Source organism: Seriola lalandi, unplaced genomic scaffold (genome assembly GCF_002814215.2).
Source record: "Seriola lalandi dorsalis isolate HSWRI2012SDOR001 ecotype SW California unplaced genomic scaffold, Sedor1 jcf7180002055008, whole genome shotgun sequence".
Taxonomy (NCBI): domain Eukaryota; kingdom Metazoa; phylum Chordata; class Actinopteri; order Carangiformes; family Carangidae; genus Seriola; species Seriola lalandi.
Window position 1 is genome coordinate 4308203 of NW_019525551.1, and position 17299 is coordinate 4325501.

The 17299-nt window shown below is 39.3% G+C and overlaps 2 protein-coding genes across 3 annotated transcripts in view; both read left to right on the forward strand.

Moving 5' to 3' along the window:
• Positions 1 to 10603, forward strand: part of smc1b (structural maintenance of chromosomes 1B) — a 17168-nt gene extending 6565 nt beyond the window's left edge. Inside the window, exons 7-25 of the mRNA XM_023397339.2 lie at positions 366 to 506; positions 666 to 748; positions 905 to 1112; positions 1358 to 1543; positions 1713 to 1904; positions 2265 to 2411; positions 2536 to 2673; positions 2896 to 3006; positions 3408 to 3514; positions 4024 to 4165; positions 4443 to 4588; positions 5794 to 5947; positions 6222 to 6320; positions 6439 to 6595; positions 6808 to 6962; positions 7530 to 7681; positions 8474 to 8543; positions 9728 to 9838; positions 9938 to 10603. Coding sequence (XP_023253107.1) covers positions 366 to 506; positions 666 to 748; positions 905 to 1112; positions 1358 to 1543; positions 1713 to 1904; positions 2265 to 2411; positions 2536 to 2673; positions 2896 to 3006; positions 3408 to 3514; positions 4024 to 4165; positions 4443 to 4588; positions 5794 to 5947; positions 6222 to 6320; positions 6439 to 6595; positions 6808 to 6962; positions 7530 to 7681; positions 8474 to 8543; positions 9728 to 9838; positions 9938 to 10072 — 2634 coding nt within the window. The 3' untranslated portion in view covers positions 10073 to 10603. The remainder of the gene's footprint in view (positions 1 to 365; positions 507 to 665; positions 749 to 904; positions 1113 to 1357; positions 1544 to 1712; positions 1905 to 2264; positions 2412 to 2535; positions 2674 to 2895; positions 3007 to 3407; positions 3515 to 4023; positions 4166 to 4442; positions 4589 to 5793; positions 5948 to 6221; positions 6321 to 6438; positions 6596 to 6807; positions 6963 to 7529; positions 7682 to 8473; positions 8544 to 9727; positions 9839 to 9937) is intronic.
• Positions 10604 to 11494: 891 nt separating this feature from the next.
• On the forward strand, positions 11495 to 17009 carry borcs5 (BLOC-1 related complex subunit 5). 2 transcript variants are annotated; one of them, XM_023397413.2, is made up of 4 exons: positions 11495 to 11979; positions 12908 to 13068; positions 13850 to 14007; positions 14769 to 17009. In XM_023397413.2, exons 2-4 carry the CDS (start codon positions 12957 to 12959, stop codon positions 15000 to 15002), a joined length of 504 nt encoding a protein of 167 aa, XP_023253181.1. In that variant the 5' UTR covers positions 11495 to 11979; positions 12908 to 12956; the 3' UTR covers positions 15003 to 17009. The 2 variants fall into 2 exon arrangements, with proteins under 2 accessions (XP_023253181.1, XP_023253180.1); XM_023397412.2 differs by having other exon boundaries at positions 12925 to 13068.
• Positions 17010 to 17299: the final 290 nt, after the last annotated feature.

The following is a 17299-nucleotide window of genomic DNA, read 5'->3' on the forward strand; positions in this document are numbered from 1 at the left end:
ATAAAAAAAAAAAAAAAAAGAAAGAAATTTGAAGGCGTGGCGGCTATGATTTAGCAGTGGCGGGTCGCTACTGCTAAATGAATGTAGAGGAAACACTGCACAGATTTCTTCACAGTTAATGCTATTTTTTGCCACATATATTTTCACAAGGTAGAAAATGAACTTCCGTGTTTTAATAAAAGTCGGTTTCTTTTCATTTTTTTCATGTTCTTGTCTTGTTTTTTGGGGGGGGGTTTGTCTTAATTGGTATTAAATAACAGATAGCTTAGTCGAGCAGCTAGCTTGAAAGCACTGGGGACAAATAAGCAAAAAAGTGACATTGTTGTAATGTCCTTATCATGTTTTTGGATGTATTTCTGCTACAGTTAGAGCGATACAAAGAGCTGAAGGAGCTGGCCCGAAAGCAGGGGGCTGTCCTCAGCCAGCAGGCAGAGAAATTGCACTGGGAAGTGAGAGCAGACTATGAAAAGTTGGCTTTCGACCAGCGCAGAAAGAAGGAAGTGGAGGTACTGTAGGAGACACATTTCTGCTGAAACAACACATCTTTTCAAGTTCATAAATATTCACAGACTGAACAGCTGGTGAAAAAAATCACACGTTTCACACTACTGAATCTGATGAATATATCCTTAATTATACCACACTTGTAACATTGTCTGCTGTAGGTCGGCATCAGGAACACCCAGAGTCAGCTGGAAGATTTGACACGTAGAGCAGAGAAGCTGGAGGAGTACACCAAGACATGCACGTATGTTGTGTAAACTCCTATTACCTCATGCCAGCTAGTGAAAACCTGTCAGACTCTCCCTGACTGACTTATCAGTGACAAATTAAATACTTTGACATTAGGATGTAATCACAGAAGGAAACTGAGTGTATGTTATAAAAGCGGTATGTCTCTCAGGTCATCCCTCGAGGAGTACCGACAGCAGGAGCAGAGTCTGAATGCAGAGCTGCAGCGGGGCCGCCAGCGCAGCGAGGAGGTGAACCAGGAGCTGAGTCAGGTGCTGGAGGAGCTGGGTAGCGCCCGTGTGGACAGCCAGGAGAGCAGACGCCAGCTGCAGCGCAAAGAGCTGCTAGAGAAGCTCCGTAGATTCTACCCTGACACTGTGGTAAGAGACAGACAGGCAGTAGGAGGAGAAATTATATCATTCAAGCCTAAATTTAGTTTTCTGAAAGCTAGCAATCCCTACAAATAAAAAGAAACTGTGCATTTTCTGATCCTTTCATAAAAGTCATAAAGTCTGGCTGCATAATTTGAAAGAAATGTCAACCAATTGTTTGGCAATATCATACATCATTTTCTTCATTTAATCTGTGGAAATTCTGAAGTAGTTTTTTTACATTTCCTTTCCAGTATGGTCGTCTCTCTGACTTGTGCAGTCCCATCCATAAGAAGTACCAGCTGGCTGTCACCAAGGTGTTTGGCCGCTACATGAATGCTATTGTGGTGGCCACAGAAAAAGTGGCCCGGGAATGTATTTGTTTCATGAAGCAGGAGCGAGTCGAACCTGAAACCTTCCTACCCGTTGACTTCTTGGATGTAAGTTGAAACCGTTTCCAAAGTGAGTCCTGACTATTTTTGTGTGGTTGAAAATGGAAAACCTCAAGACATGCTTTTGAATCCATGCAGAATTTGTTTCCCTTTGCAGAGTAGTACACATGCTTACAGTACCTAGCGTCAATGATAACCATCACTCTTGTGTGCCCAGGTAAGTCCTCTGAATGAGCGACTGCGGCAGGTGCCAGGTGCCAAGATGGTGGTGGATGTTGTCCAGGGTAATACTGCCACAGGTGCCACCCAGCTGAGAAGAGTGATTCAGTTTGTCTGTGGCAACGCCTTGGTGTGTGAGACAATCAAAGAAGCTCGGAGTGTGGCCTTTGACAGGCAGGAGCGCCTTAAGGTAAGTTCAGTCATGCACGTAACAACAAAAGTACAAACATTTTATTTGGTTCAGTCACGATTTGAGTTTATGTCCATCTCCATTAATTATACCTGACAATATATTGAAATATACATTGAACAAGATCTTACTAAATTGATTACTACACAAACAAAAAAGAGAAGGAAAGTCGCATACAGCTACCTAAGTGAAACTCCCACTGACTGACTGGTAAAAATACAAACTATAAGTAAGAGGGAACACTACAGGCTAAACAGGCCTTTCTAGTATTACAAACTAGAGCCTTTAATTAATAACTTACTTGCTAACATGTTGGCCTTTTCTGGCAGCAGATATTTTAAACTTAAGTGTTTTCTGTAGACTGTATCGCTGGACGGGACACTGTTTGCAAAGTCAGGTGTGATCTCTGGAGGCTCCAGTGACCTGCGGAACAAAGCCCGCTGCTGGGATGAGAAGGACATGACACGGCTGAGGGAACGCAAGGAACAACTGACAGCTGAGCTGCGCGTGAGTCACATGATCTAAGTAGTAGTAACCAAAAGACTTTAATTATTTTGGTTGATTTCCATTACTGTATACAGATAGAAGAGTTAATTCCCAGTAAACAGTCCTGCTGTGTTTTTTATGACAGGATCTGATGAGGCTGAAGCGGAAGGAGTCAGACCTGAAACAGATCGTTGCTCAGGCTCAGGGTGCACAGACCCGCCTCAAATACTCAAAAACTGAGCTGGAAAACCTTCGGAAAACAACCATCCTCAAATGCCAAGCGGTATGATTCTTTAAAAAAAAAGGCTTATTTACTTTTCCTTACTGTGTGTGTATGTGTAAACCAATGCCACAGATGTGTCACTATCACTTTTACTATTAATGTCACTAACATTGAATAACAAAGCAAATTATTAGTACAAGGATATGTCATGACAACACTGGAGCAGTTTCAGATTGACAGTATTTATTGTTCCTTGTCCTTGTCTGTGGCTGTGGTTTTCAGGATATTTCTCGTATAGAGAGTGAACTAGCAAACCTGGACTCTCAGATCCAGATGCAGCAGGAAAGTGTTAAGGACGCAGAGATGAAGAAGATCAGAGACCAGATTGACCAGGTACGTCTGTCTACAGAGCTTAACATCCTGTTCACGCATGTTGATTCTGACTGCAGTTTATTTTTGCAATAATTTCTCAGTCTCTACATTTCTTGTATTAATGTGAAGATAAAAAAGCCTTATAATTAAACAATTTCATTAAATAAACCTGATAATTATATAATGCCTCAACACATTGTTATGAGTTGACATCATTTCCACAGGTCATTACACTAGGTGTTAAAAAAGGCATTGTTGCCCCTATGTCTCTTTAACTCCAAATTCAAAATGATTTTTTCAGCTGTTGAATAAGAGTATTTCACTGGCCCCCTGCTCTTTTGGCCAGAGGACAACTTAACAGCCAAATCCTTCACCAGCCCCAGTCTTGTGGTTGTTACGGTGTAGATTATCTGTGTATCCAGATAGAGGACGTGGTGTTTTCTGACTTCTGTGCTGAGATCGGTGTGGACAGTATCCGAGAGTATGAGCAGGAGCACCTGAAACTGCTGACTGAGCTTGACAAGAAACAGTATGACAACCACACACCAGTATTTTCTCTGTCACATGTGCTAAACTCAACCTGCCAAACCTGTGATGAATATTTTATGACAAATCCCTTTATGGTGGATTAGCTTTTAAAAAATTAGGTACAAAGCTTTCCAATAATATATTTTAAAATTTAGGATGTTTGTGTGATTTACAAATAATTGCCATGAAAATGATGATAGAAAATGTTTTAGTTGGTCCTTTTAATACAATTACAAGTCTTTAGTCACCAACTGTGTGTAATACAGTAAAATTCAGTTCAAGTTCCTTGTCAGTTTTCTTTTTTCTATATGAATCTTCATTTTATTGTGTTTTAATTTAATTCTATGTGATTTTCTAAAATACAATTACAACAAACATGCATTTCAATTTTGTCCATGTTTTTCATACTTACTAACATTGTAGAGTTACAGTATTTGTCCGGCGTGTCTGCAGGCTCTCATGTATTTTGCAGCATAAAGACCTTGATGCATCATACATTTCTCTCTTCAGGCTGGAGTTTGAGAGTCAGTTTGCTCGTCTGAATGCTCAGCTTGAGTATGAGCAAGAGCAACTGAAGCAGCAGAAGAAGAAGATCCACAAAATGGAGGAGACCATCAACAAGGAGGAGAGAACCATTGCAGAGCAGACGAGGGTAATGATCTCAGGCTTTCCATTCAGTGTTAATGTTGATATACAGCAGTTTACTTGTTAGACGACCTCTTGTAACGTGGCAGTGGGTCAAATGCTTTGCAGAATGACAGGTTTAGTTTCAAAACAGCATAGCAAAAATGATTAGCCACCTCCCCCTCGAATATTAATCCCTTTCCAGATCTGTAATTAAGGGTTTAGTATATACTTCTTGGATGTTGCATGACACACTCTGGCTGAGATCAAACCTTTGGCCATTGCATGTTTCTGTTCCCCTGCAGGATGAGGAGAAGCTGCTGGTGGCAGTGGAGGAAGTTCAGAAGAAACTGATGGAGCTGAAGAACCAGCTGCTCTCTAAGAAGAGCCAAGTGGCCGCTGCCAAAGCTGAGCTGGACCAGAAAATTCACAGTCTTCAAGAGATCAACAAGTAACACTGCAAACTAACATCACTAGTGCTGTGGCTACTGTTATTGTGCTGCTGCTACTACTACCATTACTATTAATACTGCAACTGCTGCTTTTGCAGAGGTTTTCCCTCTGACGGGTACATGCAGTATACTGTACGGGAGGGCGATCTGGCCAAAAGACCCTATAACAATCTGTTTAGGTAGCATCACGATCTGCATCATGAGTCTTACCACAGATTTAGTTGACCTTACAATCACTATGACTGGTTGTGCATATAGTTGCCTAGACAAAAAGGCTGTCACTTCAACTCAAAGGCCCATCTCACAAATCTCTGCATTCTGTTTCTGCTCTGACTTTATTCTGAAAGTGCTGACCAGAAGTTGTGATCCGTTGTATCAGTTGTATCTTTCTGCCGCTTTGAAGATTCTTTCTGATGTTTGTCTGCTCGCCACTAAACTTCCCCCACAATGCTGTCTTCTGTTTACAAATTGTGTCACAACCAATCACACTTTTTGCTCAGTTCATGTGGAATATTCGTTTGGACACCATCCTGCCTCGTGTTTCCCTGCATGCAGGCAGGTCTCACTACTGCAGATGGACGGCAACTCCAGGCTTTGCCTCGACCGGTTGGGTTCAGAGGAGAAAGGGGGGGTGGGGGAGGAGAGAGAGAGAGACACTATGAACAGCAGTGTATACTGTTGATTGTTAAATGTAACATTGAACATAGTTATGCCCAGGAGTAAACAATCTATAACCACCACCAATAGGTAAAATCACAACATTTGAACCTGTTACTGCTGATGAATGGATTGAGTGGTCCGTTATTACAAAGAATAATGCTGGAGAACTACTTAATCTAGGATGTGAATGTTTTCTGATGAAACTGAAAGTTTGTTTTCATCATTGGTATTTGTAAAAACATAACTTTAAAGCAACCATGTTTTCAATTATGACGAGTTATGACATTTTTTTTTTATATATATATATATATACAATTTTGCATCTGCAATGTGATGAGTTTCTGGTTGAAATATGATATTAGCGCAGGGTATAACACAGGCTGGTACTGATAAAAAGTGGGAGGGTATTAATGATTTTTTTTTGCTGACACAAAATATTTTGCTTTTTAAAACATCTCCTCATCTCCCATTTTAATACTGATACCCAGCAACAAATAAGATCAGAACAAAGTACCAAACTTTTTTCTGTCTCTCTTTCTCTCAGAGAGTTGGTGAAGCTTCAGCTGGAGGTGATGACTGCAGAGACAGCTTTGGAGCAGAAACGTCTGGCCAAACACAACTTACTGCTGGCCTGCAAGATCCAGGGTCTGCCCATCACTCTGCTGTCAGGGAGCCTGAATGAAATCAGTGAGGTGCAGGTAGGGGGAAGAAGTCTGCTTTGACAACTGATGGTTCTTTGTCTCTTCTGATGTCATTCCAACCACAGCGCTGTGCAGTTTTGGAAATGTCCTGAATGTTAATTTTAGCTGAAATTTTCATATTTTGAATTTAATAAAAGACGCTGTAGCAATCCCCATATTATGAAGCAATGAAGACTAAGACTTTTTAGTTTAGTTTTAGGAAACCAAAAAAGTAAGGAAAGGACTTTAGGTGTCATTGTTACCTAATGACTGATGTTTGTGGTTTGTGCAGCTGGACACAGAATCGGAAAGCACTTCAGCCACCATGGACATCTACGAGAGAGAGGCACAGCTAGTCATTGATTACTCTGAACTGGAGGCAGAGTTCAGGGTGAGACATCAAGCTTCATCATTATCCTAATCCTCTCTCAGTGCTGTTTATTCATATGACCAGCAGGTACCAAAACATTTGCAAAGCACTTTCTTCCACTGAATATTTCTTTACACAGAGTTTACAGGGAGAGGAGGAGGTGGAGGCTTACCTAGAGAAGCTGAAGGAGTCTGTGTCATCCACTGAGGAAGTGCTGCATCGCACCACTGTCCCCAATCTGAAAGCTCTGGAAAAGATGAGGGAGGTGAAGGACAAGTTACAGGGGGTGACGGAAGGTATTTCATTTTTCATCTATCAAGGTTTAATTTCGAAATTAAATGCTTGATAGGTGGAATACAACTACTATAATCTCTGCAAAAATGTTTGCCAATCAAAACCACTTATTTGATATATTTAAGCTTTTATTCCCACATGGGATTTCTACCTGTTGTAATAATAATACTGAGTATGATAACTGAAGTAACTGAATTTCCTCCCTCTCACTCAGCCTTTGATGCCAGCACCAAATTAGCCAGGAAGTGCAGCCAGGAGTTTGAGCAAGTCAAAGCCCGGCGCTTTCACCTGTTCAGCCAGTGCTTTGAGCATGTGTCTGTCGTTATTGACCAGATCTATAAAAGAATTTGCAGGAATAGCAGCGCTCAGGTGAAGCAAACAAACCTCAATCTCAGAAACAAACATACAAGTTTTTCTGCTTTTATTGTATTCATCTGCATTTTTTTCCCTTCCCCACTGTCATGTATGTAAAAAGTTCTGTTAACATAAGCCTTACTCAACTTTACTTGACTAACTTGTTTGGCCTAATAACCAGTAGGTTATGTGTGCACTTCATACTGAACATTGAACAGGCACTGTTGAGTTCAGCTAAGGATAAACTGTGTGAACAATACATAATTCTCAGTAATACTGGACATTGCACATGGTGTTAAAGAGTATCTGCGGGTATTGATAAGACTTAAAAAGTATTGATTTCTTTAGTATTTGTTTCCTCAAAAAGGCCTGAGGCAGTATATGGTATTCAATTGAACTTATTAAATATTCTTAAATATTTTTCTAGCTTGTTGGCAGTAGCATTACTTACTCAGTCCAGATCTCATCATCCCCACTGGTTTTCATTTACATTTTCATAATTTAGCCATGAAACAGTTACATGAAACAGACAAGATGAGGTTCCGATAAAAGAAATTAAAAGAGACTGTGTATGTGTTCCAGGCCATTCTGAGTGCAGACAATACAGATGAGCCATACCTCGGAGGAATTAACTACAACTGTGTGGCGCCGGGGAAACGCTACATGTCAATGGACAATCTGTCTGGTGGAGAAAAGGCCATTGCTGCTCTGGCCCTGGTATTTGCCATCCACAGGTAATCCTGGAAGCTCCATACAACAGACTAGATTACATTAAATCACAATACAGCACATTATAAAAGTTGAAGATGGAAAATTACAGAAAATTAGATAAAGAAATCACATAGAAATTGCTGTAATAGCGCCACATAATGAGTAGAATAATCATAAAAACTTGTCTTTAATGACAGATTAACGTGTTACCACCCTGATTCCCAAAATAATTTAACAAAATCAGTGTTTCCTCAGCCTAAACTGTGAGCTGGACAGCTGGATAATTACCCCCAACAGAAGTTCAGAACAAAACAAAACAAAAGGAATTGCTGCACAGCTGTTGACACACCATGAAATATCTTTCAGAAACTTTAATTTCTTCTTGGGGGAAAAAATAACAGTTGGCTGGGGGTACTTAGCTTGTAATGAACATGAGTTTTTAAACTGATGAATGGACTAATAAAGTAAAGGCTTTGTAATGTGGAGAGCCTTTTGATCCTCTCCTCTTTCACATCGTCAACTTTATGCAAAAAACTCTCCTCTAAAGAGACACTTGACATCTCCTGAGTCCCATTCTGCTGCTGCTATTTTCTTATTTTCTTTTGTACTGAAATAATTGTTCTTCGTTAAAGTTTTTTTTTTTTTTAACCTCTTTTGACTGATAGTTTCCTTCTGAAGCACTCGACCCACATTTTCTAATCTCGTTGCATTAGTCATCTACGATCGATAAGCTGTGGCTTTGAGATTAGACCAATGTGACTGGTTGAGTATATCTGTTCTGCTTGGCATGCTGGTGTTTGTGTCATTTCTCTCAGCTTCCGACCTGCTCCTTTCTTCATCCTGGATGAAGTGGACGCAGCCTTGGACAACACCAACATCAGCAAGGTAAGTTTCCAGCTGCATCCAGCTGGTCTACTACCTGCTTAGCACCAAACAGCAGCCAGACACAGTTAGTGACTAGCTGGTGAACATAGTGCAGCTAAAAGAGAAGATAAAGCAGCGAAAGAGCCAGACATTTCCCTCAGGAGTTGGTAGAAATTAAAACAGAACAGTGAATGTTATACTTCGATTATCCAGGTGACTAGAGGCACGACTCCAAATCAATGATAATGTTGGTCTGTAACAGCTGGATTTGCGAAGCAAAGATTTGTAAAGAACTGTTGGCTACAACAACCTCATGATATATCAACCTAAAAAGTGATGATATATTAATGTTGTGTTCACAATGTGGTCCTGCTGCCACAAAGTGGCCAAAACCATCTGTTATTACATGTTTAACTAATTTATCATTCAAAATGCCAATACACTTTGATTCCATGCTGTCCAACGTGCGGATTTACTACTTTTCTCTGTTTTATATCATCTTTGGGTTTTGGACGGTCGATAGGATAAAACCAGTGTCACCTTGAGTTAAGGGAGGTTGTGATGGGGATTTTGACTTTTTCTGATATTTTATACACTAAAAATAACATCCATATATGCTATTAATAGATATAGATTTATTTGTGTGTCAGAGCAGTTAGTGCTCTTTGGCTTTCTGGCAACATAGTTTGTGCGATGAAATCAATTTCACTTGCAAGGTAAACTGTGTTGGACATAAAAGTCACAGCTCATGGAACATAAAAACATGTCCAAACAGTATAATGTCATACATGTAGTTGTTAAAGTGTTATATTAGGTTTTGTGTGTTCAGCTTTGCACTACTATCCTACTAGCATTCAGCTGCTCTGCTCCCCGTCTCTGGAATCTACTACCACCCCAACTCAGAAATATCGATTCATTCCCCCATTTCAAATCACAACTCAAATACATCTGTTTAAAACTGCCTTTTCCATCTGATGCCAATTGCTCTGTCACTTTTCTATTATTTTTATTTTTATATTTCATTTTTATTGTTGCTTCTTCTTAATGTGTTTTTAATCTCAATTTGTGTAACTCTGTACGGTGTCCTTGAGTGCCAAGAAAGGCGCCTTTAAATAAAATGTATTATTATTATTATTATTATTACTATGTTATGTTCATGGATTGTATTTGTACATATCTTGTGTGGGTGTTTTGTTTGCATCCAGGTGACCAGTTTCATCAGGGAGGAGTCCAGAGGGAACATGCAGATCATTGTCATCTCCCTGAAAGAGGAGTTTTTCTCCAAGGCAGACGCTTTGCTGGGAGTCTACTCAGATGTAACAAATGTTTATGATAAGTTGGAAATTGTAGAGGAACTCTTCATTTCTGTATTACATGACAATGCGGTTACTATATTGTTTGTGTATTCCTCACAGTTTGATGAACACATGTTCAGCCGCATCCTAACCCTGGACCTGCGACTCTACCCTCTGGCTGAAGAAGATGGGGAAGATGAGAAACAGACTCACACGGAGAAGAGAGTGGACAAAAGACAGGATTCATGTAGCTAGTGGTCACTTGTGTGAAGCAATCGTTGTGTTTCTCTTGCCTTTATTTTCATTGGCCGCATCAGTTCTAAATGTTTGTAGCTTTTGACTAAATATAAAGGCAAAGTAGCTAAAGTAGTATTTCATTGAATCAGTTTACTGGGGTAACAGTTTAAATCAGTTTAAATTGAGCATTTGTTGTTTATCCTCTAGGATGTTCCATGTCATTCCAATGTGATAAATTTCAAGGTATTGAGCATTTGATTGGATTTCTGTATGTTAACATTAACCCACATGTACACGCAAATTTGGTCAATAACAAGACTGAGAGGTGACAAGGGAAGAATAACCGAGCGATGATGGAACTTAAATACAGTGGTGCTTAAATGTTAATGGTTGTTGTTTATCCTGTAGGATGTTCCATGTCATTCCAATGTGATACATGTTAGTATATATTACTATCTTGTTTCAGTAATTGTTTCTTAAATTGTTTTGTATTTGAGTTATGCTTTTCAGCTTGACTTGTGTCCTATTCATTAAATCTACAGAGGTGAAGATGCTGTGTGGTCTTTTTTTGATGTATATTATTTTCTCGAGGTGTAAGCCAGTCACAGGTAGGTTTACACTAGAAAGTTGGAAGTTTTACTTTAAGGGCCAAGTGTGGATGGATTATGAGACGAAGGGCTAATGAGCATAGATGAGTAAGAGGACCTCCCACCCCTCATATGTAGGACCCCTAAACAGAAAGATATTGCATTATTTGGCATTCTGTGTCTCCTTATGGTCTTTAAGGGTCTCAGCGTGGTCATTCAGTGTGTCTGGTTGTTTTGTGTTTCTTTGTGGTTGGGTGGGAGTTGTGATAGTCTTGTGTCTCTTTGAGGTCTTCAAGGGTCTATGTGGTCATTTATTGACTGGTCATTTTTTTAATCTCTGTGCTTGTGACTTGCCATTTTGTGTCTCTGGTTTTGTGTCTATTTTTTTTAAAGATTTGTTGTGGTCATTTGTGTCATTTTATGTCTTGTGAGTATTTTATGTCTCTGTGGTTTTGTGGTCGTTTTGTATCTTGGAATTTTTTTGTCTTAGCAGACTTTTAACTGAGTTTTGTGACTTTAAAACAATTAATATGAACAGTAACTTCATACAGAGGCTCTGGACCAGGAAGCCTGTGGACCTGTCCAGTAGTCCATACGTGGGTCCAGGTCACATTTATTAATTATATCAGCAGGAATTATTTTTGTATACAGCTGGGAAGTACTGGCAAAAACATGATAGGAAGGTCAACAAATTAATGTACTTAAACTGCATTCAGTGTGGTATTAAAAGGTCGTAAAATGCGTAAATTTAATTTAACGCTGCAGAAACCCTGTTGTTTGTGAGGCTTCAGCAGCAGGGGGCGGTAATGCTTTGGTCTGGATCCTGGATACAAGCAAAGGTCAGACCCCGTGATCAATATTTACGGAAGTGTTGCCTCGTCGTGAACTAAAGTCAGTCATTTCTGTTGTGTCATATAACGTTAATACAAAGATTGGTTAATTATTTAAACTACGCGGGTGTCAATAATCGCCGGGGTTATAATTCAGTTGTCTTAAATAAACGTTTAGTAGCCGGTTAGCTAGTAAACTGTAGCGGTAACAGTTGGTACCTAACCGTTAGCTGACATAGCTAGCATTGAAATCCTAAAGCAGCCAACAACCCTGGCTTTCAGTTCCTCTCCTATCGACATGGTAGCCTCGTTGTCAGCGCGAACGTGTTTGGAGGTCCTGTGAAGTCTGTGTAGTCGGTCTATCATCAACATATTCGTGGTTAATTCGCTGCACTTTCTGGAAACGTTGACGGAAGCTAAGTGCTAGCTTGCTAGCCCGACGTTAGCACCATGGGAGCTGAGCAGAGCGGAGAAGCGGAGCACAAACACTCCGATTACAGCTCATCAGGTAAGACTATCCTCTACAACTTAAAAGAAAAAACTTAACATTCAGTGGTTGGTTTCTGCATAGGTAAACCAAGGTTTATTGCAGAATTGCTGTAAAGTGGCAGTCCAACATTGTCACTGGTATTTATAGAAAGTAAGGTAAAAAATAAAGTTACTGCAGTACTGTGAGTATTTCCTTACTCGAGTATTCACATTTTATCCTCAAGTTTCACTCCTACTTCACTACACCTTAAAGTGAGATGTATTTCTTACTACATCTGCGCTATATTTAGTTGGCAGCTACAGATTCCAGTTACTTTCTGCGTAATGAAAATATTATAATCTTCTAACATGTTAATACTTCATTAAATGTAATAGGTTTCCCTAACTGCACCATCTGCATAATTAATGTTTTTGACACCGGCTGTGTATATTTCTGTGTGGGGCTGTAACTAACATTAATTTTAATGTAAATTAATCTGTAAATTATTTTCTTGATTAATCAGTCAGTAATTTGGTCAAGAAAATGTCCATGATAATTTCCCAAAGCCCAGTGTGGCTTCTTCAAATGTCATGTTTTTCCTGATAAACAGTATGAAACTCAATATATTGAGTTAACTTTTATAGAAAACTCAGGAAACCAGATTTTCACATTTAAAAAGGTGAAATGGGAAAATTTTGACAATTTTTATTTAAAAGAAAAAGAAAATGTCACAGAAACCATTAACTTTATCCTAATAGTTGCCAATTATTTTTCTGTCAATCAACTAATTGATTAATTGACTAATCGTTGCAGCTCTACTTTTACTTTCATTAGATTTTGGATATTGTGTTTTTACTTGTAATAAGAGTATTTCTCCATTGTGCCATTTCTTCTTTTACCTGTATGGATGGATCAGTGTAAACCATAGTACTTGTTATAAGTAATTTGTGCCTGTTTATATTACCAGAAATGTTGTCGTTGCAGTGGTGCCATCTCCAGCTAAGCAGAAGGCAAAGATGGATGATATTGTGGTTGTGGCCCAGGGGACCCAGTCTATGCGGAATATCCACAATGACCCAGATGTCATAAAGCTTCAAGAAATACCCACCTTCCAGCCACTTTTGAAAGGTACCATTTAATTTCCCCAGTTGTTGACAACAATTTTAGTGTCATCTTTGAGACAGTTTGTTTGGTACACCTATCCAAAACTAATACAATTTACAGTTACAATACAATTTTAATATCAAGTTTTTGTGGTTGTTTTAGAGAGAATAGTTTGTTGTTTCAACAAAACCTGTTCGATTTAACCTCTATGAAGATAGGATAAATTGCAGGGGTGTAGACTGCCCTAGTTGTAGCTACATGTACCTGATAAACAGATAACTAAGCATGAATCTTACAAAAACACACTTCAGTCCACAAGTGCTCACCCTCACCCACAGCAGAAATCCCATATTCTCTGGCAGGTATTGTATGCTTTAAGATAAAATATGTACATTTATGAAGCCCAAGAAATGTTCATTGACTTGATTGAAATATTACTCTGATGAATTAGATTCATGAAGAGCATAGGTGTGCTGAGTACAGTGTGCAGATCTTTTGTCTGACTTCTACCATTTCAGTTTTCACATGAAGGCGCTGACAGTTTCATCTTATTTGCAACCAGTCCCCACAGGTCCTTTTTCAAATTCTGTGTAGTGAAGCTAATTGTCACTGCAACTCATTAGCACTGTGTTAGAAGGTGGATAATGAGCCAAGTTTCCTGTGTTGGCACACTCCTGAAATAGCAGGAAGGGTAGTTCTGTCAGATCCTGTGCGAATTACAATAATTGCCTAGTGTTATGCTCTTGTCAAGTGTTATTCTGTTCCGACAAGTCCATGTAAGTCCTTTGCACTTCTCTCTGCACAGGAGTGCTGAGTGGCCAGACGTCACCCAGCAGTGTGTGTCTGGAAAGGCTGGATGCTGCTCAGGTTCTGCAGCTCTGCATCCGCTACCAGGACCACCTACACCAGTGTGCTGAGGCCGTGGCCTTCGACCAGAACGCCCTGGTCAAGAGGATCAAAGAGGTAAGAATACCGTAGAACAGCAATGGATATTTAGTCTACAGGCTGTATAACTGTTCAGTCCAAAAACAACAATGTAACTATATTTTTGTTCCTTATGGAATGGATAGGATTAATGCCAACATGGTAAAGAAATGTGTAAACTACTAGTATCAGCATGTTTTTATTTCCACAGTCATCTACAGTCTACGGGAAATTGACGACAAGTTGCATAATTAATTCATCATTAAAGTAATTCATTAAGCAAAAGTGCCAAATATTCACATATTCCAGTTTCTCGGATGTGAGATTTGCTGCTTCTCTTTGTTTTATAGAATTGTAAATTACATTTCTATCAAGGTTATGGAGTGTTACTAGACAAGAAATGTAACTTGAAGACATCATAGAGATTCAGGAAAACTATTGACGACATTACTTATTGAGACATTTTTCACCTTTTTGACATTTTATAGACCCAATAATTGGTAAGTTTAAAAACTAGTGAAAAACAATTATTTGAATGTCAGTAATGTAAGTAATCATTAAAGTCATATTCCACACATAACAAAAAAGCTGACAAATGTGGCGCTTAACTTTGATTACATGCTTATGCCATGATTATTTGATAAAGACAGCTGCATTTGGGAAAGGCTTTGCTAAAACTTTACATATTTATAAGACACTTTTTTTTTCAATTACTTACATTTACAAACTTGTACTTGCCATTTTGTAACTTCAAAGTGTCATCAAAAGTCTCTGTCTCTCTCCCGTCTGTTTCTTTCCAGATGGACTTGTCAGTGGAAACCTTGTTCAGCATAATGCAGGAGCGCCAGAAGCGCTACGCAAAGTATGCAGAGCAGATCCAGAAGGTCAACGAGATGTCCATGATCCTGAGACGCATCCAGATGGGAATCGACCAGACGGTGCCGCTGATGGAGCGCCTTAACAACATGCTGCCTGAAAGCGAGCGCCTGGAGCCCTTCAGCATGAGGCCTGATGGGGATTCTGCTACAAAGTAGCCTCCTGAAAACCAACTCAGCTGCCTCCCACCCTATTCTCCGTCCAGTCGTCTGTCCTGAAAGAAGTGCAGGTCTGTCCAGCTGTAGGAATACTAAGTCTTTACAAGAGTAGACAAAGTCTAAATGCATTAAAATGTTTTGTTTTCATAATAGAGGAGGAGCTCAGGTATAAATGTGTGAGACTGCTCTAGTCAGCTCTCTAGGCCATGATCAGTTCTTTTTATTATGCCATATAATGCAGGGTATGTCGCTGAACACACCTGCTCTTAATAAGCAACATCCTACTTACTATAACACTTCTAAACCACAAACACACATTACCACCTCAGTAAAGCCACACCCCTCTGCTTCTGGCTGCTGAGCACCTCTACTGGAGCAGGTGTGAACTTACAAAGTGCTGTGTTCAAGTGTTCATCAACTATAGAAGTGGAGGCGCTGGAGATTATTATTTATCCCTTCCCTGCAGGGAATAAAATTAGCAAGTTTTCCAGGCACAGGCTTTTTTTTTTTTGCTAATCTAAAGGCAGGGGTGGAACACATATGAAAGTGACAGAATGAACTCCATATGCCCTGAAAACTTGTCCTGCAGATGTGTTGCAGGTTTTAGAGACTCAAATGTGCGTGAGCAACATAAGAATATCTCAAAGTGTTTCGTGCTGCTCTCGAGATTTATGTACTCCTGTCAAAACATCAGAGCCACTTGAGAACTTGCAGTGGATTGGTTTTGGATCGTGCTCTTCACATAACAAATATTTCTTGTTTGTGATCCTAATATTCATCTGACTCCCACGCCATATCCCTTGTTTACTGTTTGAAGATCCCTTCCAAGAACTGCTTGTATGCAGATTGACTGCTTTTAATTTTCTGAACTATATTGGTTTATCATTTTGGGATGTTGTGACGAAGAGACTCACGGAGAGTATGAAGAAGGATTATTGCCGTTGGATTACACACAGATCATGGATGTTCTCTACATTGGAAGTAAAATGAGAAACCTCTTCTTGGACAATATTCTTAATGTTTCATGAACATATGAACTTCAACTTTGTCTGGGAGGAACTTGACTTTAATTTATTTGGATACTTTTGCTTGAGCAGTTGTGTAAAGCCTTTTTGCATGCAAAACCGTGAAGAAAGGTTAAAGGGACTAAACAGACACTGCGATGCTTCAGTTCAGTACATAAAATTGATAAAGGTATAAACATAACATTTTATGACAATACCCCACTTATCACACATCTCCGTTCAACCACGCTTTTGATCATGGTACCAAATCTCAGCATTAACTTTGTATATTTGTTAGCTTTTCACAGTAATAGCCAAACATCACACATACCAAAGATTCACAAGTCCTCAAAGCTGTCAAATTATAAGTGGCACTTTAGAAACAGTGATATTTTGGTTCTTTTTGAGGACAGCGATCAAGTTAACTTCACTATTTCATCTGTTGAGTATTTGTTTATGTATCATAAAGTCATGCTCTTTAAGCTTAAAAATACCAACATATTTCTCTCTCACCCTGACTGGTCTCTATTCATGCAGATAGGTTTGGTTTTATTGGCCACGGTGTAGAAATATCTTCTGCTGCCACCACATTACAATGGATATAAGTGGAATTTGATTTCTGGTGCTCACAGCATAAAAAAACAACAGCAGCATCTTTCTAGAAAGAAATGTCCCTGTTACTTGGGATAATCCACAAAACACACTGTTAATATATGTAGACCATGTAGAAATGTAACCGGGACACTGTTTCAAAGGCACACGACTGAATTGTTAAGTACAGCTTTTTGATGCCAAGGGCACCACAAACAAAATTGAATTTACCAACTTTGTATTTGGTGGAAGCAGAAATCTCAAAGGCAGATGTTTTAGAAAATAAAATCAAAGCTGCTAAAGATAAATTAAAGAATGTTTGGTTTTTTTTCTTATTATGGTGAGCCAACCCTTTAACTACTTAATCACTGGTCAGTTTTCATTGTGGCAATAAAAAAACAAGACACTAAAACGGGTGTAATTGTTTCAGTGCGGGCTTGTGTAAGTCCACTGGGTGGTGCCAGAGTTAACCTAACACAGTCTGTGGCTTCTTGGATCATTTTTAAAGGTTAAACTTAAAAAAAAACAGCTGTGTCAAAGAAATAATTGGAACTTGAGTGTCTGGTGTGGTTCTGCTCAACCACTGACTGTCAGAGGAATCAAACCTGTTACTTTGAATATGTTTAACTGCCTGATCACATGTTTTCATTTCCATTAGTTCTACTAGGGCTTCAGAAAGCCCTGTCTCATCAGAACATGTAA